Source organism: Aythya fuligula, chromosome 6 (genome assembly GCF_009819795.1).
Source record: "Aythya fuligula isolate bAytFul2 chromosome 6, bAytFul2.pri, whole genome shotgun sequence".
In the NCBI taxonomy this organism is placed as follows: domain Eukaryota; kingdom Metazoa; phylum Chordata; class Aves; order Anseriformes; family Anatidae; genus Aythya; species Aythya fuligula.
In genome coordinates, this window is record NC_045564.1 from 37,617,863 (window position 1) to 37,640,468 (window position 22,606).

Sequence of the window (22,606 nt, forward strand, 5' to 3'; positions counted from 1 at the left end):
ATCCTTTGAGATGTTCAAAACTCAACTGGACACGGTCCTGGGCAACCTGCTCTAGCTGAACGTGCTTGATCAAAGGGCTTGGTGTAGATGATGTCTTGAGGTGCCTTCCTACCTAAACAATTCTTTGGTTCTCTGCTAAATAAACTGTGTTTGGGATGAGATTAAAATCATGACAAGAACTTTCATGTTTTAGAAATGGATTGTAAGTAACAAATTGAATGTTAAACATTAGAAAGATTATTAAACCACAAGAATAGGCAAAAAAAATGTAAAAAGTAACCTTTAGCTGATGGATTATTGCCAAAACACAGTTAGCAAAATTTAAAGAAGTAAGAGGGAAAAAGAATATTATTTTAAGTTGAATTAGCACTCGTTGAGTATTAAAAATCAATTGTTTTGTACCGAGCTAATTGCATCTTGTGTTCGTTTAACTCTCTGCATCTCTGGCGTCTTTTCAATAGTAGTTCCAGTTCCAATATCTTCTTTATATAAAATCTTAATATTTAGAATCAAGACAACAAGGTTAAGCATACAAAACACAACATTATTTCTTCTAGAGAGTGAATAGATTCTCATGACGAGTGATTTGCACGCAGCAGTGCAGGCTGAAAGCCAACTAAGAGGATCCCCAGTCACTGCTTACTGCCTATCTGAAGTCTCATTTACTATGAGTGCCATGTCCGCAAAAAAGGGGCCAATCATTTATATTTGTAGTATTGCATTTATGCATTTTAAGTAGAATATCAAAACATTTGTAGACTGATTTTAGGATTGAAAACTAGCATTTGTTCTAGTTTTAATTTGTTCTTCTTGTTCTAATTTTGTTTTGGTATGTTTTACAACAAATTCCTGCTACTTACTAGACTAACAGAACTAGTGGCAAAATGATACAGCAGACAACAGGCACTTCATGGTAATACATGAAACATGAAACATTGGGCAGACAGTTCACCTTTCACTGAGAGAAAAAGGTTGCAACACAGCAAGACTGCACTACTTACTGTTGACTATTTAACTATATCACAGCTATGTACATGGGAAAGAGTGCAGTCAGGGAACTCCACAAGTGACAGTAGATAAAAAAGAGTGGCATAAATCAGCTAATCAGTTTGAAAAAGTTCTTATGCACATTTAAGCAGGTCAAGAACATAACTATCTGTAAGGGAAAAGCCTAAAATTAGATTTACTCTAAGGGTGCTGAGGCACTGGAGGAGGTGGGCTGATGGGAGTTGTTCCTGCTCATGGCTGGGAGGATGGAAATAGATGGGCTTTAAGGTCCCTTCCAACCTAAACTGTTTTATGATTCTAAAATAATTATTTTATTAAACACAGTAAACTGTGGGTGTTTTGGAATGAGCACTGAAAACAGAAAATAACTATACCGAGCTGAAATTCTTCTGGTTTTCTTTCACACGCAGCATTTCTGGTGTATCTTGTACAACTGTCACTTTTCCTTTGCTGTTCTGTAGGTCCCACTGATACTGAAGCTGTTGAAAAAGTTGAAGTAAAATGCCAAATGTTGACTCTACACCATGAAAATTTACTCACCAAGCTTTCTTTGAAGCTAAGAAAAATAAAATATTTTCAAGCACAGCTTTTAAGGAAACCATTTTAACATCACTGTTAGTGATACAAAGACATACAGTTATAAACATTCTCACTTAAATTAGTAATAGGAGATCCTTAACTAGTTCAATCAAAAAATCTTGAAATGTGCCAGACTATGGTATCTAAACCAATTAAGTACCAACAATTAAAGATTTCAAGCCAGACTGTGGAGTAATTGTTCATGTTCCTGACCATACATTCCTGCAGTTAGTCTCTGCTGACCACAACTTCTGTATAAGTCTCTATTATTAGCAAAGGAATTGTAAAAGCATTGCAGAAAGAAAACTACAGACTCATTTTTGTTTCCCTGTGTAAGTGGGCTGCTGAATACATGGGGGACTTACTGGGGATCCCTAAGAATATAAAGGCAGCCTAGTTGGGATTAGAGTGTGATATTGGAACTTTGTTAAGTAACAAAAAAAAATGAACATTTTTTCTTATTTGACAGTAACTATGTTTGTTATGTATATACGTACTGTGCTAAAGTTCTTTTGATTCTCACGGACTCTCTGCATTTCTGGTGTGTCTGCTACAGGCACGTAGTATGGCATGGTCCTTTCTGCATCTTCCTTGTATTTTTTCTAATACAAAATACAAAATACATTCTATTAATTCAAAAGCACTAATAAACAGCCTGACTTTTCTTATTGTTGCATAATGCTCATCTTTATGGAAATATGAGTACTTCTGTTTCAGATTACACCACTGCGTAAGACTTATTTTAAACATTTAGAGTCATTAAGGAGTAGGAAAAATCAGCTAAATCTACTTAGAACTAAATTTGCTTTGGTATTGCAAAAACAATAGAAATGATTGTTCCATTTTATACAGTATTACAATAAATTAATTTCAGTATTGAAATGGATTTTCAATACTGGTTTTCAGTAAGAGATGCCACCTCACTGTTCCACAGAAATTTGTTTTTCTGATGTCTCTCCTGAATGTTGTGACAGGTAGCTTCAAATTCAGGTGCTTCAAATTAACATCTGTTCAAGGTTCCCACGTGAACAATGATTACATCTTTTCACTCTATTTACCTGGCTTGAAAGGTTTTTGACTTGCTGGGCATGAATAATCTCTGGAGTATCGACAACACTCGTGTAGTTGGCTTTCTCCATTTCCGCCAATTGTTTGTATTTGATCTGTTAGGGAGAGATAAGGGAGAAATCACATGTAGGTGCCTTTATCTTTGCAACAATTTTCACACTATTTACTCAGAAAGAAAAAAAACACACACACACACACACAAAAAAAAAAAACCTGCTAGCAATTATTCTTTAAAAAAAGACATCAGACGTGAGAAATGGATTATTCACACAGACCTGACTGGCAATGTCAGTGGCATTCTTTGCTCTCACAAAATCCGGTGTCTCCAAAGCCAGTTCTGTCAGACCTTTTCCTCTAATTTCTAATTCCAAGGCTTTTTTATACTCTTTCTGCAGATTAAGAGAATAGACAAATATTTTATTGATGTGAAAGCAATCCCTTTGGCAACTTCAGGTATTTTCATGACCACATCACAAAACAGGAATACTGCTAATACAAACATATAATTCAACACACATATGACATAATTGAAGTGTTTATTTTATAACTTAAATCTTGAGAACAAACAGCCCAAGTGCAGCAGCAAATGGAGGCACACTACAGGCCAGCTGTGTCAAGGTTCCTTCTCACACCAGTAACCTCAATGTGCAAGTTCCCTTAGGTCACCAGTGATCTGTGTAAAACAGTGACTTGTACAGAAGAGGAGCAATAGGGAGCAAGCAGTTTATGAAATGCATGTGGTAGTGAAAAGTGGTCACATATGATTCACACTGAGCGTGTCCAAAAAATGCAAGGGAATAGGGTTCTCTGTGATAGTGTAGGCCCTTTGAAATGAATAGCCTCTCTAAAGATTCATCATCATCAGCTGCTCTTCTTCTTTCAGTAATGTCTAAAAGATATATTTTTTATAGATTGGTATAATTCATCTCTTGCTATGGCAACTGCTGAACTTGGCTGAATATGTCTGTACTATTCTATGGTAATACATGTAAAATAGAGGCTCTTTGAATAACTTAAAATGCTTGCCCTAAGTAAATACAAAATGCTGTCAGTACGCAGACAGCATGCTTACCTTAAGAGAATTTGTTAATAAGCCATACCATAACTTAGTTTTTTCAGCTTTCAGCCTGGTGATGTTATAGCCCTTAAAATTTGAGCTGCACTTATCCTATGAAAATAGCCACTATGAAATATTTGTGATACCAGTCCGCTACGTAAATAACATAGGTTACACATCCAGACTGTCTGTTGGCCATCTCTCTTCATCAAGATGGGGAAAAGTCTGCCTTGGCCATCGGTCCTGCAGCTTATGCAGTCAAAAACAGTTTATCTGTTAACCATCTGACCACTGATTGCAGCGTCTGTTTCTTCTTCACTTACCTTCCTGATAGTGACTGCAAAGCCAGAACCAGCTCACTTCTAAATTCTGTCTCCCAGTTTCAGACTTAGTTACCATACAGAATCTTTTCTTCTCTCTACTTAAGAGTGTGTAGGAAATTACTATATACTGGTGTTTCATGGCTATAAGCATTTGTCCATCTGAAGTTGTTACCTCTATTCAGGGATTTTCCAAATAGCTTCTGACATACCTCATTCAGGATTTGAGTTGCATTCTTTGCTCTTAACATGTCTGGAGTCTCTTCTAAAGCTGTTAATCCTTTACCTTTGACACCTTCCTCCAGATCCTTCCTGTACTCTTTCTGCATAAGAAAGAAAATGAAAACTGCAAATACAGACTAAAAAGAGTTCTACACTCTACAGCTTTATTGCAAAAAAAAAAAAAAGAATAAATAAATAAATAAATATAAAAGCTCAGGAAAAAAAAAAGGATCTGTTAAAAAAGCAAAGGTATATGGTTATATAAAAACTACTGCAAAGGAACAGTGGATAGTCATTATTATTCAAGACAAAATGCAAGGGCACACACATACACATCCCGCTACGTACCAGTTATGCTGATGAATGTCAGGAAAGGACACAAAAAATATGAATACAGTTATACAGTTAACGGACAATAATAAATGTACATCACAAATTAGATCACAACACAAAATATTTATAAAACATGCTTAAAATGAATGGTTAGGATAAAAAAGTGGTGAAGAAGAAATGTTGTTGAGTATACTTAGTGGAATTATTTAACTTGACAGAGGAAGAAAACAGAACAATTGCTACCTCGCTTGCTATTTTGGTTGCATATTTGACATGTAATAAGGATGGTGTAATCTCCAAGCCAGTAAGGTTTCTGCCCTTAATGGACTCTTCAAAGTCCTTCTTATATTCTTTCTAATGAGAGTAAGAAGAAAAAAAGCAAAATAGCAAATATTTGTTACATTATTTTTAATTATATTTTAAAACCTCTGGGAGGATGGAGAAGAAGCAGCAGTATTAATGTCGTGATGACAATCTTCTACAGTCAGTGCTGCAGACAGAGAAAGAATAAATCTTCTTTCTATTGAAGTTCATGAAACAGCTCATTACTTCCAATGGAAACATGACCTGATCCTGTCTTTTTTTTTTCTTTTTTTTTTTTTTTTTTTTCTCCTACTTATATATGCAGAGAAAACATTCAACGGAATCACTCAAATATAATGACTTAGGGCCTTATACAAGTGGTTTTCAAAATGTATAAGCCTTCACCTGCAACAGAACAAGATAATACTTCAAACAAACAGAAAATAACTGCTTCAGGAAATAGAATGACAGGTCAGCAAAGAACACTGTGACAGCAGAGACAAACAGGAAATAAATGGGTTTTTCAAACATAGAGTTCTCAGGTGAAAACAAGAAACAGCATGCTTTCTGTGGGCTGTAATAATTGACATACATAGTATACTCCTGTTGCAAATATTGAAGTGATGTGTAGTTCATATTACATTTCTTGTAAATACTCAAAGATTTGCTTACTGACAGCTTCTGGATGAAAAATTACAGAAAATATACACTTCATAGTGACAGAGGAAAATTTCATGTATTTCAAATACAGTATCTTATAACCAATATAAAGAAATGTGTGATACAACAATAATCTGTCAATCAACATTCACAAAACAAAAGTATAACTGCATGTCTAAACCACTCAGAGTTTTACTATAAAAATAAATGTTAAAGTTTCTTTAATCTATCATTATTGATTTTAATCTTACCTCACTCTGCATGAGTTGAGATTCCTTTGCAGTAAGGTATGTTGGAGTTTCAAAGTCCAACATAGGTTTACCTTTTTCCTTCTCATACTTTTCTTTGTATTTCACCTGAGAAGAAAATAAAAAAGTTACCTTTCTAAATAATCAAAGAACCAATTCATCAATATTTGCCTACTATGGTTAACTGATATGTGGTAAAAAATTAATTTCTAACACTGTTCATCTTCCTGAAATCCTTATTATTGATCCTAAAATGTAAAATCAAAAGTCAGCCTTGCAGCAAAATGTGTGTGGCCTGAAATTCTACGTTCATATTTCCTGTTACAAAGAATATGCAGTGTCAGCTCTGATTTCAAGAAATAACTGATCACAAGAAGGAAGACAGGTAGCTGCAAAAATCTAACTTGAAGGCACTGAGATTGTTCCTGACCCTGGCTTGAGTTCAGCCAGTTACATGTTAATGGATTGCTGGAATGTTAGTGAAAGGGCTTGAAAAGATGCAGTTCAGCATCTTCCTACCTAATTCTATACATGTCTGTCCAGGAAGTAAGAAGGCCACCAAAATGAAGATATTCTTCCTTCAACTTAGAGTATCTAGCCTTTAGGGTATTGATTTTCAAACTGTTGTGTGAAGTAATGCTATGTCTTTGGCTCAGATTTCAGTCTAAAACTAGTGCAATGAGTGGTGACTTACACTACAAACTGATGAGCAACCATATTCTTAGTCCTCTGCTATGTAGTTTTTGCTCTTCCGTGCTATTATTCTGCACCAGAACAATACCTATAGTCCTTCACATTCTAGCATTACTTCTCTCTTGCTTTAGGGTCAATAAATACTTGGAATAGAGAAGACTAGAGATTAAATCAGAGGATAAATTTCTGTGGAATGATTCACAATTTGCTGTATTGCAGAGGGAGAAGATGTCAACAGGCACGCTAAGAGCAGCAGTAGATATTGGTTTCACTAAAGGAATTATGTATGCAGAAAAATAATGGCAGAGCTCTCCTTTGTATCACTTGAGACTAGAAGGGATAAAGCAACTGAAAGTGTACTGTCAACAACAACCCTACTTCCAGTAATTTCCAGTTTCCAAGATAATCAAATCTTCTTTTCTATAGATGAAATTGACCCAATAAATGTGTTACACTGTGTAACAAGATCCAGGTACAACAGGAATAAGTAACTTTGAAATCTACTCTAGAATGAAGAAATCATATGGATATTTTGCATGTGTTTAAATGTGCAAAAATTTTCTTGAATGTGAAGTGTTTATAAAACAGAAAGGCACAGAAATTACTATACATCACAGAACTTACTATGTTGATTTCAGTGATGGAGACTTTAGTTCTCAATGATTGGGGTTAATGAGAAACACGCGACCAACTTACGTGGCTCTGTAGTTCTGATGCCTCCCTTAGGTGAACCTGTTCAAGATTATCTGGCACCACATGGTAGTGACCCTTACTCTTCTCATACTGCTTCTTGTACTGGTACTGAAGGGAAGGTGTCAAAAATCATCTCAATAAAAAAAAAATCCCTCAGCAAATTTACTTCTTAGGTCCAATCAAAGCAACACTTCAATGGAACATCAAAGAGAAATTAGAAAGACAAAAAGCTAAACAAAAACAAGAATTTTAACTCCCAGTATCAGATATCACTTTTAAAGATGTGAGTGAAAAGTTATTTTTTTTGATCATTTCGATTGCAGCAAAGATATTTCAAAACAAAGATAAAAAAACAAAAAAAAAAAAGAGAGAAAAAAGTAAACAAGAAAGATAAAGAAAACACAGTGGATACATGAAAAGGTAATAATGACTTTTGTCTTTTCTCAATAAAATTATTGAGCACTTTGTTAGACATAGTTCTGTACCTCTATATTAGGAGGATGTTAAATATAAAAATGAAAAAGCAGACCAAAAAAAGGTTTTAAATATATTAATCAGTAAAGAAAACAATTTAAAAAAAAAAAAAAGAAAGAAGAAAATAGTATTTGTTAGTGAGGTGCAATCAGTTAAAATGTAATAAAGAATGAATCCACTAAAAATGATTAGAGGATTTAAAACACTAGCAGTTCTACAACTAATACAGATTTCACTTCCCAGGGAATAAATGTGACAAAGTTGCTAGTTGACTAGGAAACAACCATTAGAGAAGAGATCACTACCAGGTGATGTACCATGAACAATAATAATTGCTTCTTTAGCAATCATTATGGAAATAGTTAGAAGAAATCAATTCAGAATGGAATCAGCAGGGATGGGAAAATCAAATGGATCTGGGGTTAGTTAATGAGCTTACAGCACTGGCGAGTTGGCTTGTACTCAGGACATGGTTCATGATCAGCGATTCAGACATGTCTGTAACAGGCTTATGAAGTTTCTTTAGATCTGCCTTGTATTTCACCTGAAGATAAGAAAGGACAAACATCAGAAAAGAAGGCTGCTGATAAAACCTGTGATGCCTAATATGTTAATAACACAAAGGAGCTCTTTCCTATAGGACATTTGAAACTTTTTGTTTTCCTATAGGAAAAGTGTGAGCATACCTCACTAGCCATGTTGTGAGCATCTTTCATGGTCTTGTAGATTTTAGCCTCCTTTAAATCATACTTGGGCTTTTTACCCATCTCTTTGGAAAAATTCTCCTTGTATTTCACCTGAATTAAAAGAAAACAGACAAACAAACAAAAAAAGATATTACATCTATTCTTGAGCGCTTACTTGTTTGGCTGCAGAAGGCAAAGAGATCCGAGCACATGCTGATTTTAAGCGGAGGAATAAAAATGCAGTAACTTGAAGGCATCCAATGGAATAAAGGTTATTTTAAAGATCACCTGACTTGGAAAGAAAATCTACATTTGAATTTACAAAATATCACTAGCAATTTTTCATTCAGTGCACATGTAACACCTCCTCACTGTAAAAATAATGACAGACATAGTCAAGAGAAATACATTGACGACACACAGATACATTCCGACCCTTTGTGAGATGAAGAATGTCTCATTCAGTGACAGCTATACATACATAAAATATAATGTGTTTCACAAAGACAAAAACTGACATAGGCATAAAGAGTATTTTTTTAAAAAACTTTAAACATACTTCTTGCTGAAATATGAGCTTTAAAAACTGCCTTAGGACATACCAGTAATGAAGATGGCAATGGAACAAATATTTACATATATTGTTATACACAGACTGGGTTTTGTAAGAAACAGAGATAAAGAAAGATGATAACGATCACATATAGAATAGTGATACAATTAATTACTAGGAACTAGGTTGCATAAGAGACTTAGTAACACTTCCAAACCACATCAGATTAACATTAGCAAGGTAAACTATATCAATATAAATCGATGTTTTAGCAGACCCAGGCTGGAGGCACATATGCCAGGTTACATAAATGAGTTTTGCTAATGCTAATGAGTGAGGGGATACCCTTCATCCATCATTACTTGTCCCATCCTACTGCTGCTAAAGGCCCATTCCTCACTATTTCTTGTGGACCTGTAAAAGGCTGCTTTATTAGGAACATTTTTGGTTTTAGTGAGTATATGTATTTTGGTTTTAGTGTGTATATATATACCTACAAAAATGCACAAAATTGTTTCAAAGGAGTTACAGAAGATTGCAAGGAAAAAACTCAAAGTATTAAAGATTGGACCTCAGTAATTTAGCCTTAAGTTCTGACTTTTCCAAACAGATCCAACAGTTGGTAATTATGCTCATCAGCATTACAGTAGCCATCAGTAGAAAAATTCTGAGGATTTCTCATGTCTTCCCTGTAGTAGTATTCTGACTGCATGGAAACAGGTGAGGCAACATTTCTTTCTGCTTATAAATCCACATTTATGTGGAGATATTTTATACTAAATAAACCGCAACCTTCACATTTGGCCTAAAGAACAACAAATGAGAACTGTCATTTGTCTTTATGAAATAATTTGATTGTTTTCAGGACCAAAATAATACATGTAAGAAACATACATAAGACTGAGGTTGATAAGGAAAAAGGATTAATGGTTCTTCAGAAGAAAAAAAGCTGATCTCTCAAGAAGTATTTATATGAAAATTGAAATGAAATAAATAAACTGCTGAAGAACTGATAACTAAGTTGAAGAACCTAAATGTTTTTAACTTATAATGAAATTACAGAAATGTAAACAGATAATTTTATATTAGTAAAAATAGAAAGATGTTTGAAAGCAGAATTAAATCACATTCCACAATCACATTTTACATTTCTGAATTCTTTGGCATATTCTTGTCCATACAGCCCCACATTACTCATGCTGTATTGCATTGCCTCTCTTTTGCTTTGCAAAATATGCCAGCATTCAGATAAAACACACAGTGAAACAGGCAAATCCACAAATTGCTTAACCTATGTAAGAAAGCAATATCAACATTTTTGACATAAAAGGAATCAGTATTAGTTCTGATCTCACAAAAATTAGAATCAAGAAGTAGACAAGACTGTTAAGTTATGCAAGCTATGCAAAATATGATGAAGAACAGACCCATCATGCCAAATTTTTTAAAAGCAGAAGAAATGTTATTGGAAGATCTATGCAAAATTGAGAGCAAGGATGCCAGACAGATGAAATACAACCAAAAAAATGCAAGTGGATTGACAAATTGCTTTATAAAGAAGCTTTATAAAGAATAAATGTATAAGAATATATACCCGAGAGAAAAATAAAGTGAAAGATGATACCAATTAGTATTTGCCCCCTTACTCCCTTTTAAAATACTTGATTTTCTCTCAGGACCAAAATAATTTCAAAGTAAGTTTATTATACAAAGAGGAGAGCTGGCTAGCAATGGAGCAAAAGCATGGAAAAAGAGGAGCTCATTATCTCTGAATGGGAATAAACATAATTTCTTCTTTTTCTTGCAGTTCAATTGTTGTGGACCAGGTGCCAGCTTAAGACTCTCCTTGCTTCTACTGAAATTATTCTTTTTTTTTTCCTAACAAGCGTGGCGGCTGTCATTCAAGCATGCAGCAGTTACGTGCAGTAGTCACGGCTAGATATGGAAAAAACACAATCCTCCTTTTTTTGTTTGGAAATACCAGCGCAGAAATGAAATGCAGAGATCTACCCGCTGCCACTTCAAAACTGCTATGCAGCTATATAGGTTTTTTGTTTTCCAAAGGTTTTGAAATGGCAAGAAATGTAAGAAAATATGTGCCCTCAAATCACTACAGTGTGTACTTCTCAGAGCTCTAGCACTTAATCATACGCTCCAGAACAGAGTAGTTTAAATAGAAGTTTGAACAGAAAAGTTAAAATAAAATTCAAGTGTGAATATACTGCATACATAATGACTGTTCACTAAAAATAATCTGGACCATTTTGAGGTTTGTCACATACATATTTGTTTTTCCATACATTCTCAGGAAAACCAGCTCAAGCTTATGTGGCTGGTTTTATTTTTTGGGGTGAAAAAGGTTAGCTTCCACATTACATCAATGCATTGGGAACTTCTATTAAAAACACTGGAAGTTCCAAAACCATCATGAAGAGCATAGGGTTTGAAGCCTCGTGTCGTATTTCTGAAACAGACAAATTCCCCATGCACTTAAATCCCATGCACAGTCTTTTCAGAGGAAAAAATAAAAAAGAGCAGTCTCACAAGTTTGGCTATGTTCAACACCTTTGACACAAAAAGAGCTGGTGCAACTGGTGCATTATAAACCATTTAACCACTTGGAATTGTAAGTACACGAGAAACAGATGCATAAAAATGGCATTCCCAGTTGTGTCACTTAAAATTATCTTACATGACTACTTAGCATATTAGCTTTCTTAAACGTTCTCATCCATGGGGTATCATAAGATGCAGCTCCATGCCCTCTCATATGCCGCTTGAGGTATTCCGCCTATAATGCGTAGCAAGAGAGCAAGATCAGAAATGCAAACAATAATAAGATGAAAGCATGAAGTGGTGAGAAAGAACCAAGTAGAACTGAAGACCTGGTCAAAAAAACAAACAAACAAGCAAAAAAACAACCACAGAAAAGCATGTGCTTCACAATAATTGGAGAACGTATCCATTGCAAAATAAAACTATGCAAGCTTCTAGTAATATAGCATACTAATGCCAAAATTGGAGATTCTTTCAAAGGCACAAAATAGAAAGAAAGTGGCCAAAAGAAACTGAATGTCCTTGTCACAAGCGATAAATAAGAAGAGTTAGGTAAGAGGCTGCTTCTTTTAAAGCCAATACTCAATACTCAGAAACAGGGCAAAAAAGGAAAAGAAAAAAAAAAAAAAGAGAGAGAACATGGCTGACACATCAGCCTCAGTACTTATAAGATCTTGTCATGGCAACATTCAGTGTAAGAGAATTATATTTGCATACAAGTGCTTATTTTCATTTATTTTTTTCAAAATATTCTGCACAAGTGAATAACTTATCTGTGTCCATTTCACCACTGTAGACAAGAGAGGTGCTACAGCTTCTAGGCTTCTGCAGAAAATATGTTTTAATTCCAACAACCTTTAATTTTCAGGCAACCCTTTCTTGAAAACTATCAGCTGGCTTTTAGAGGTAATGATTGTCTTCCGTTTTGATCTTAAGGATGTACAGATTTATGCAACCTAACAACTCTGGGCTAATGGAGCCTTGTAAAAATAATTCTCTCTGTATCAACTGTTTTCAGCATTTCAGGGAATTTATAAATTTGTAAGCGACAGTTATTCAGGTACCTGTACATTTCTATGTTCTAACTTTCCATATTCCATCAAGATAAGAAACTGGACATTGTAGAATTATAACTAACATTTTTAAGAAGATGGAAACACTCAAAGATTTTAAAGATGACAGGATTAAATACAGAGAAATTATATGCCCCATCTCCACACTTCTATGAATCCTCTCTGCAGCCTGTGCAGACGGATCACTTCTGCTCCCATTGAAGCCAGCAGACTGTTAGTATCTGGGCACAGTTATCCACCAGCCTAGTCTTCGGGAAAGTGACTGGATGCACTTTGGGAAAGTGACATACACTGAATGTATATAAATGGCTAGAAAGAAAGTGGTGAATCACATCTGGCATCACTGTAAGCAAAATCAGACTCTCAAGGTTTGTTCAATGAAGAAATAGCTTCACATCAGGACTCAATTTTTACTTTAACACGTTCCTTTATAAATGTTTCCTTATCGTTTAATCTAGAAATAATTCTAGTTAAAATACTAACATCATTCTAGAAGTTAATGTTATTTCTCTTTTCTCTCACTGCTATCAAGTTTCACAAATGTTTTATTATTACCTGACTAGTTAGCTTGGACACCTCTTTTGCCAGTTCAATATCCGGACGCCCCAGCATGGTGACACCAATGCCAGCTTCTCCACGCTTTTTATACTCAATCTAACAAAGAAAATCAAATTAAAAATGTATAGTTTAGTAGCGATGAAATACCCTTTTGATTTTACTGATACTGTTTTTAATAGTAACATTACTGCTAAACATTATACAGAAGATTTAAAAAAACACTCACGTCACTAATTAACTTGGCAGCCTGAGTTGCTTTCTTAATATCTGGTCGATCTGCTATAGGTGTGTAGTGGAGCTTTGACTTGGCATCTTTCTTGTATTCAATCTAAACCATGGTGACAGACAAAGGAAAAAAGAATATTCAGGTTTGTTCATGAGAAAGATAGCTAATAAGGACACAGAAATGCTGCTAGGACAGTGTGTGATTTTTTTTTAATAATTTCACAAAGAATTGTTTTGGGAATCTGTTTTTGCAAATGGTCAAATTACCTATGAAGAAATGAGCATATGCAATTCTGTCTGTATTTAAGGATAAAGGATTTCATAAGGAATGAAATAAATTATTAAATGTGATTTGCATTAGATTACTTCATGTTATTATTTATAAATATGACTATCAAATAAATCCTTTATTTCAGTGCAATTTTACAGCTGTAAATATTTGTATTTTTGTCCTTCAGAATTATACCTGAACAGGGAGGCTGGGAGGAAATCCAGATCTATATAAATTTTTTTTGTCAGCTGACTTTGATCGAATTTTCTTACATGAACTGCTTAGTTCATAAAAACACAAAACTTACTGTACTCTGTTTTTTAGCAACTTCCATGGCATGTTTCACTTCAGGAGGCTCCAGCATGACAGAATAATTAGATTTGCCTTTCTCCTTCACAAACTTCTTTTTATAGTTTGTCTGTTGAGAGCAAAAAGAGGCATGAGTTTCACGGTGAGGTAAATGCTACTGAAACTTGGAATTAAGTTCACTGAAGCTGTTAAGACAGATAAAATGCAGTCTCCTGATTCTCATATCTTATGATCCCCAGCTTGTTTGTCATAATCTACACTTTAGATTACAAAAAATTGCTATTTAGAGGTGATGAGTTATGTTTAAACTGTTTTCTATTAAAAATGAAATCTGGATTTAAGGACACCCATTAGAACTCCAGCCTGTCACTTTTCTCTACAGTATTTCAACAGCTACCCCAAAAATGGATTTTGCTCTTTGTTATTGTTGCTTTCTGGTAGGAATTTTTCTTTGCTGACTCCTTGGGCATTTTATGGTGAGACTCAGCCATGTAGACTCAAATATGCAATAGTCTAATCAATTGTAGGTACCACTTAGTAACTTCACCATAAATTGGTATTGCAGTAGTTACTTACTTCGCTGACATTCTTGGTCACTTGTTTCACATGAGCCGTGTCTCTTGTCTCAGGCAGGGTTGTGTAAGACCCATGCGGTAGCTGTTTCTTGCTGTGTTCTTTGTATTTGTTCTGAAAGCACAGAATTAAAATAGGTAAAAAACAACATGCACACACACACACAGAGCCGACATATTAAAAGGATGTACTTAAAAATGGCTAAAGAACTGTCAGATGCGTTACCTCAGATACCAGAGAGCTGACATTCTTAGCCAGGAGGATCTGAGGTGTATCTGGAACAACAAGGCATGTTCCTCGAGCTTTGTTGTGCTTCTCCTTGTATTTTACCTAGCAGTGAGAAAAGATACCATTTTAAGCAGTGTGTATCTTGCTTTGTAATGATTTCCAAAGAGATTACTGTAGTTGTCACTACTTTTTAGTGCAAAAATTTGCAGATCATCTCCTATATTGATGATTTCCAGGACAAATTTGTTCAAGCCTACACATTCCTGTAGCTCTCAATTGTAATTTCATTAATATATTTAATATATTGCTAATAATTCTTAAAGATGCATTGTTGTAAGCACATGCTATACCTGCAGCTTTTTTTGTTTTGTTTTCTGCAGGTAAGATTTTCATTTCAATAAGAGATATAGAGATATATCAAAGGTCTGGGGTGTTCAGGCAATATTGAATGTAAGTATTTATTTAATATGAAAAAAGCATAAACTAAGCCACTGACATTTACAAGACCAAATTTATTCAGATTTTGCTAATTTATTAATGAAATAAATCAAATGCAACTGAGTACCACTTTTCAAACTGTCATTCTTAATCCAATCATATTGCCAGTAAAGTAGCTTACGTAAAATTCAAGAACAACAAAAATTGAATGCTCAAGTACTTACATCACTTGACAAGATGGCATTATTTAAAGCCAGTACTGTGTTTTTATCATCTGTGACAGAGAGTTTGCATCCCTTCAGGAATTCCCGGTCCAGTTTGTATTCATACTACAGAAATTAAAAACAATAATAAATAAAAGATTAAAAAAGGGAGTCCCAGACATTTTTTTTAATTTTGAAAAACAGAGATGTGGGGAAAGGGACTATTCAGTTTATTCTGATTTTCTTACATCACTCTGTTGCAGAGATGACTTGGCTGCTTGAACGAAGTCAGGCCTATCAGCAATCCAGTGCCAATGAGCCTTGGCTGCTTCATATTTCTTCTTATAATCAAGCTGTTCACAGAGAAACATGAACAAAAAAAAAAGTCAAAATTGTATACTTTACAGATCAAACTGATGCAAATTATTAATTGTTCCAGACTGAAAGATAAGGCAAGATGAAAGAAACGGCATCTTCATCAGATTAGGGCTTTCCTCTGAATCATGTGCAATCCAGTAGGAGCCCACTTGCTCTAGTTACTCCACTGCTGGGTCAAGAAGGGAACATGAATGACTGGAAACTGTCATAACTTTGAGGAAGGCAAGTGCTTTCAGTTATTTGCCTATTGCAGTGGGTGTAGGGCCACTGCTAATAGAAAACAAATGAGAACTTCCCATTAAGCTCTTACTCTGTCTACATAACATCATCACAAAAAAAAAAAAAAAAAAAAAAAAAAAAAAAGAGAAGAGAAGAAGAGGGGAGCCAGAATAATAGTAGATGTGTGACATGGAAGGAACCTCAGGTGACCTCAAGAACTTTCAGGAAGGAGCATTTGCACATGAAATAAATTAACATATATTTTATGCAGCAGCATAAGAATTAGAAGTAAGGTCTGAGCTCAGAGAATTTCAGTGGAATTGAAAATAATTTCCCTCAGTCTCCACTGCTAGTCCCAACCACTGTCCATAAGAAAATTACAGTATTCATAAAACTGAACTCACGTTGCTGTTTAGCTTGTAAGCATGCCTTGGAGTCTTAATATGAACAGAATCTGCTACAACATTGCAGTGAGATTTATTCCTCTCGTACACTTCTTTGTATTTCAGCTAAAGAAAGACAAACATAAAAAACATTTACAAAGATAACACATAAAAGCTATAGTCAACAAGAAAAGCAGCAAAATATTAAAAATATAATACCAAAAATTGCTTCTGTAAAGATAAAATCTTAACAGAATAATAGCTTAACAGAAAAATCTTAACAGAAAAATAACTTATATCACTAAAAATTTGTACCAATCTTCTCCTGGAAAGAAGGGACATGTTCAGCATCAGTATCCTTTGAATGGAAAATGTAGCAGGTAAAACTCACCATGAAGCACAGACTAAGTTTTAACAAAATCTACACATGAACAGTAATTCTGTCTGTTTCTACTTTTTTGTACCCAATACAGTATGTTTAAAGAAATTTATCTTCTGATAGGCACACTCAGGGCTTTCCAAAAACCCCTGTATAGAATTTCAAATTCACCATTTAGTTTGGAATAAAAAAACATACTTCAATTCACAGATCACTTTCACAAATCTTTGTCTCTTAATGATCCACATTAGGATCTGGATAATATTATTTTTCCCCCTCTAGACTTGCTCACTACACAGAGAATCCATACAGCACCTGAATGAGTCAGCTGGTACCTAGCCCCACAGCACTACATTGAGTTACAGAAGTGCTACTATCATCATTTTATCTATGGAGATATAAGAAAAAACAATACAAAGGGCAAAGAGAAGACCTAGGCTAGAAGAGGGAATCAGGACCAGGACTTCCAAATCCTATAACATTATCCATTTCACCTTCCTTTCTTTTTCTTTATAGCCTTCCATTAGGAAGTAATGGAAGGCTAAAACACATACTTATGGTAGGTCAGAAAATTTACTTTACATATTCACAATATCTGTAGCAGAAATACATAAACACAGTAATGGATGACGTGCCTAACTCAAGGCTGCACAAAAGTCACTAACCAATACAGAAAGAAAACCCAGATGCAGAATTCCCAAGTACAATGCAAACAAAATAAGTTCACTCTAACAAGAAGCTTTTTTATGACAGGTTTGCACACAGGTTAAAAATATTACTTATCACACCAAAAAGTTAATTAGATATTTTTGATATTACAGACAAGGATGATTTACTTACATCACTTATTCTGTCCTTGACCTTGCGCACGTGCAGTAACATAGGTGTATCATGAATCGTAGTATAGCCCTTAGGCTTCGCTTTGTTATACTCCAACTTGTAGATAATCTGAAGACACAAATCATAGATCATATTATTTCTCCATTCTTGGTATCAATGGACAAAAATCAAGATAAGATACATTTTTTTAACTGACTACTGAAAACGCTATATTTTTATTATTTTTAGAGGTCAGAATTCAGAGAAGGAAGTATGCTTGGTGGGGACCGACCACACTTACATCACTAATCTGTTTGTTGACTTTTGTAGTCCTTAAGTGTTCTGGAGTATCCACAACTGTAGTGTACTTATCTTTCTTCTTTTCATAGTCTTTTTTGTATTGAACCTGGTGTTTGGCAAAGAGAATACATTAACCACCCAAACCAAGACAAAACATCTTCAGGAGATAAAGTTTTACATTCATTCACAAAGTTGCAAAATCCTCCCACCAAAGCCAGCGAAAGTTAAACATGCACAAGAAACCAAACTTTGCAAACCCCTTATTTGCCTTAGAGGCTGCCTATTTGCAAGACTAATTTTACATTTATTTCATTGGGTCTAAAAACTTTGTTTCTATCTTAAATCTCCACAATTGGGTTAAAAAAAACAATCTCAGCAGAATAGTGACTTTTTGAATTCATAACAGGACATGATGTCATTTTAAAATATTAATTTGAATAGAGATAAATGTAAAACATTTTATACTACAGAAGATAAAATATAATGCCAGACTATTTTAAAGACATCGATAGCAGAATTTCATAATTTCTTCCTTAAAATTCATCTTATCCTACTCAGGAGTCTGTCTGGTTTTCAGAGAATTTAGTGAGAACAGACCGTACATCAATAATAGCAATTCTTTGTAGATAGCCTCAAGGCAGGTGGAAAAGGTTAGAATACATTTTTTAAAACCTTCATCCTCTATCTTGTATCAGAAAATAAAACCATGCTTTTAAACAAGACTGAGACAGACAAAATATTAAAGAAATTTATATACAAACAACAAATCAAAACACAACATCTATTCAGAGGAACATACAGGTTAGGCAGAGTGCTATTTTTTTTCTTCAAACATACTCAAACTTACCTGCAAGGAGTTTTTAATGAGGTAATAAACAGAAATCCACCAATCAATTGAACAAAAATGTCTAGTAATGATCTTCAGTTCCATAATACTAACAGACTTTATTAACTGTGCTCATCGTGACATCTCCCTCACTCTCATGTGATTGGTTTCTATTGTTGCATTTCCAGTGTATAATTTATGTATTATATGCCAGTTTCATCTGAGCCAGTCACGAATCATTTTTGTCATTGAAAGGAGCAAAATAAGGATACTGCTTAGCAGATCTGATTTCAGAGCAGATATCAATATATATCAATCATGACTTTGACTGCAGACTTGTGCACAGTACTCTTCCTACATCACTTCCAAGGTCACTTAGAAGTGAGACATAACTCTCTTCTATATCTAGGCACAATGTGTCACCATTCTCAAGCAGAGTGGTAGATAAATGTTGTAATCTACTCACCAAATTACTTCATCATAATCCTACCGAATTAAGGAATTTATGTTATGGGGGGTGGTCAGTCCAAGAAATGGTGGCAGAATGAGAGTTATGTTTGGAAAAGATGAGGAACAGCTAATATACAGTATCTTAAAAAATGTGGAAAATGCTCTTTATGTAATTATCTGAATTATTACATAGAAGGATATATATCAATTATTTGTAATGAAAGGAGGAAATGGAGGCAAGATCAGCCTGAGCCGGGTGAAGCTCAACTCACAATAAATATTTTTTCAGATAGTCTGTTCTCAAAGCTATTTTACCATAGCCAGCATTAAGCACATGGAGAAAACTTTGGAGTCTGATATCTGTGGATACTTAAGAGAACTCACAAGCATTAAATATTAAAAGGCCAAGCAACTACATTGTATACCGTCTCCTACAGCAGCAGTTCTTCATATTACCTGGCTCCATAAGTATGTGTTGTAGAGAGCTGTCAGCATATCTGGCCTCAGAATTTCATTACATCCATGTTGCAGGAGCATCTTGGCAAAGGATTTATATTTTTTCTGTGCATGCAAATGGCAACGAAGTACAAAAGAGACTTGTGAACACCGTAAACAAACAATAACACAGCTCTAGATCCCAGACACTTTGAGAGTGGAGAGATTTAGGCAAAGTACTATATGTATTCATTCACATGTGCATACAATTCACATCGATATAATTAAAAATGTCAAGGGTATACACTGAAAGATTTTAATATTATCCTATTAAGGAGATTATGAAAATATTTTTGGGGAAATAAGGGTGAATTATAGATAACGACAAGGGCACTCAAAGATCAATATGCTGCTGCTGCTTATGAGTAAGAAGATAATATTTGTGAAAGTCATTGAAAGAGCACTAATAAATAAATGCATGGTACAACATGCATTTTTTTAAAATCTCTCTAATGACTTCAACAGGCCTTAGATCAGAAATTAATGGAAGATGATGTCAATTGATGCACAGTATATGAAAGTACATACAGCAGAGATTAGCTCACTCAAAAAGTAATAACTCTTTTTGGGTGGCAAAACAAAGACTGTCTGATCTGAACTAAAAACATCACAATATCACAGGTGAAACCTCTGATACTGCCAGCTGTAGACGTTTCACACAGACAGAGTAGCTGTGAGTGAACCAGGCACTTTCTGGCAGCACTGGCGAGTGCTCCTACAGTACCTGACTGCTCAGTGTAGTCCCCCACTTGGCCAGGAGATTCCTAGGATCATCCACAATAACGCTGTACCTATCTTTGAGCTTCTCATAGGCAGCCTTATATAATTTCTGCTCAGAATAGCATAATACATCGTAACAAATTAAAAGAAGAGAGTGAAGACACAAAGAAATCCTGAGATCACAGTTCTAACCTTTTAAACCTCTTTATATGCAATACTTAAAGGCTGGGATTGAAGTTCATGTCCAAAATAGAAAAAGATATTTAAAAAAAAAAAAAAGAGAGAGAGAGAGAACAAACAGGAAAAGAAAAAGAAAAAAAAAAAAAAAAACACAGATATTTCCAGGTAACATATGCATTTCTAAAATTCCGCTGGAAGGCCTAATTTACAATTTAAGGACACCTACATCCTATTCCTGCCACTCTTCAATAAGCCATTTTATAACCTACTTTATTCATGAAAAAGAACTGCTGAAACAACTCTATATGCAGCTAGACTCTTGATTTGAGTACAGAGAGAGCACAAAGAAATGCAAGGGTGAAATAGAATATTATATTATCATCAGACTTTTTGCAAGTGAAAGCTATAATCCTTCATCACAAAAACATCATTCATAACAGAAGATGTTTAGGCAAGTTCATTTCAATGTCTGGGACCCCACTGGCTATACTTTTTCTCATCTATTCTTATCAGATTAATTTTTTCCTTATTTGCTCTACCAAACAATAACAAGGCTGAATATTAACAATGTCCCACAACAAGTTCTGGCTCATTGCTTATCAAATTGAGTATGAAATTATAGCAATGGTACTGGAATGGTATCTGTGATGAACCAGTTTTTCTTTTACCTAGAACACATAATAACATAATGCCTTCACTGACAAGTAAGCAATGTTTCTTTCAGGAATTTCAAAAAAGGAACAGGGGTCCAGATTTCACTTTTTAGTCACTGTAAACCTGCTCTGTTCTAGTACTCAGGCATATTATAGGTGCAACCTTATATTTCTTGATTTTAGTCTGAACTTAAGACACCTTTAGTTCTGAATCTATTTTTATTTATTTACCGTTTCAAAAGGAAGATGAACCCTTGACTATTTATTAACATACACAAACTTGTTACTACAGTATGAGACTCTACAGAAATCTTTATCACTTACCCCATCCATCAATTGAGTTGCATGTTTAAAATGCTTGTTAATTGGAGAGTCAGCTACATAGTTAAAATGAGACTTAGTCTTTTCAAATATCTCCTTGTACTTACACTGGAGAAAAAACAAACACCAAAAAACAATATATTCCAAAGTTAATTCAAAGTTCAGTAAGGTAATGAAAACCTATAATTTTAGAAACTATTTGCAGCAAAAACATGGTAGAACTATTGCATATGTGTGTTTACCTTAACTACAAGCAAAAAATATTTTAGAGCAAAATAGTTGTAAATAAATAGTAAATAGGAATAAATGGTAAATGGTAATAAATAGCTTACAGGATGGAGCTGTCACATAGAGAAAACAATGGAAGATTCAAATGTTCATAATTTTAAAGCTAAACTTAGAATCACTAGAAAAATTATTTTGGAGCAGATATCTTTAGAAGGAACAGAGAGGATAAGTAAAAGATTGCTTTGCCTCTCTTTTATAGTAAGAACTGAAATTTTACATGTTATATCTTCAGTTCTGTCACAGCAGATTCATATCAATGTCTACGTCAACTGGATACTCCTGAGAAACATTTAGCTACAATATAAGCAAGCATCAAATAATATTTAGCAAAAATTCAAACTGTTTTACTTACCCCACTGTAGAGCACTTTATTCTTTTCCGCCAGAGCAAAATCTGGAGTATCCCATGCATAGCAGCCAATGCCTCTGAGCCATGATAAGTCTTCCTTGTATTTAACCTTTAGAAAAGAAGTAAAAGCTGCCTTCACTTTCTCAAGTAATAAGACTTGTTTTTCATTTTGGAAACCTACATATAAAGTTTCAACCTCTCACATCTAGGAACTATTTGAACTCACATCACTAATAGCATCTGTGACTGCGCGATGATGGAAATGTTCTGGTCGGTCTGGGATCGATCTCCAGATTCCCAGCTGGCTCATATAGTTTTCCTTGTATTTCACCTTCAAAGAAAATTGGAGAATGAAAAGAATTTGAGAACACAACACTCCATCCCATGCAATTTTAAAATTTTCTTTTTTTCTTTTTTTCCCGAAACATCAGAAGTAAAACCGTGTAAATAAGATTTACTTTCGTTCACCTTTTTAAGAGCAAAGGCAAGCAAGTGCCTTTTATCTTTCAAAGAAGG

The 22,606-nt window shown here is 34.6% G+C and overlaps 1 protein-coding gene across 1 annotated transcript in view; it reads right to left on the reverse strand.

Annotated features, from left to right (window-relative positions):
* Positions 1 to 22,606, reverse strand: part of NEB (nebulin) — a 117,816-nt gene that overhangs the window by 15,116 nt on the left and 80,094 nt on the right. Inside the window, exons 109-134 of the mRNA XM_032190493.1 lie at positions 22,317 to 22,421; positions 22,095 to 22,199; positions 21,458 to 21,562; positions 19,542 to 19,646; positions 17,811 to 17,915; positions 17,531 to 17,638; positions 16,333 to 16,437; positions 15,580 to 15,684; positions 15,353 to 15,457; positions 14,688 to 14,792; positions 14,466 to 14,576; positions 13,888 to 13,998; positions 13,311 to 13,412; positions 13,082 to 13,180; positions 11,590 to 11,688; positions 8,345 to 8,455; positions 8,098 to 8,202; positions 7,188 to 7,292; positions 5,802 to 5,906; positions 4,831 to 4,941; positions 4,245 to 4,355; positions 2,931 to 3,044; positions 2,646 to 2,750; positions 2,085 to 2,189; positions 1,383 to 1,487; positions 403 to 495 (exon numbers count right to left, since the gene is read on the reverse strand). Coding sequence (XP_032046384.1) covers positions 403 to 495; positions 1,383 to 1,487; positions 2,085 to 2,189; positions 2,646 to 2,750; positions 2,931 to 3,044; positions 4,245 to 4,355; positions 4,831 to 4,941; positions 5,802 to 5,906; positions 7,188 to 7,292; positions 8,098 to 8,202; positions 8,345 to 8,455; positions 11,590 to 11,688; positions 13,082 to 13,180; positions 13,311 to 13,412; positions 13,888 to 13,998; positions 14,466 to 14,576; positions 14,688 to 14,792; positions 15,353 to 15,457; positions 15,580 to 15,684; positions 16,333 to 16,437; positions 17,531 to 17,638; positions 17,811 to 17,915; positions 19,542 to 19,646; positions 21,458 to 21,562; positions 22,095 to 22,199; positions 22,317 to 22,421 — 2,745 coding nt within the window. The remainder of the gene's footprint in view (positions 1 to 402; positions 496 to 1,382; positions 1,488 to 2,084; positions 2,190 to 2,645; positions 2,751 to 2,930; positions 3,045 to 4,244; positions 4,356 to 4,830; positions 4,942 to 5,801; positions 5,907 to 7,187; positions 7,293 to 8,097; positions 8,203 to 8,344; positions 8,456 to 11,589; positions 11,689 to 13,081; positions 13,181 to 13,310; positions 13,413 to 13,887; positions 13,999 to 14,465; positions 14,577 to 14,687; positions 14,793 to 15,352; positions 15,458 to 15,579; positions 15,685 to 16,332; positions 16,438 to 17,530; positions 17,639 to 17,810; positions 17,916 to 19,541; positions 19,647 to 21,457; positions 21,563 to 22,094; positions 22,200 to 22,316; positions 22,422 to 22,606) is intronic.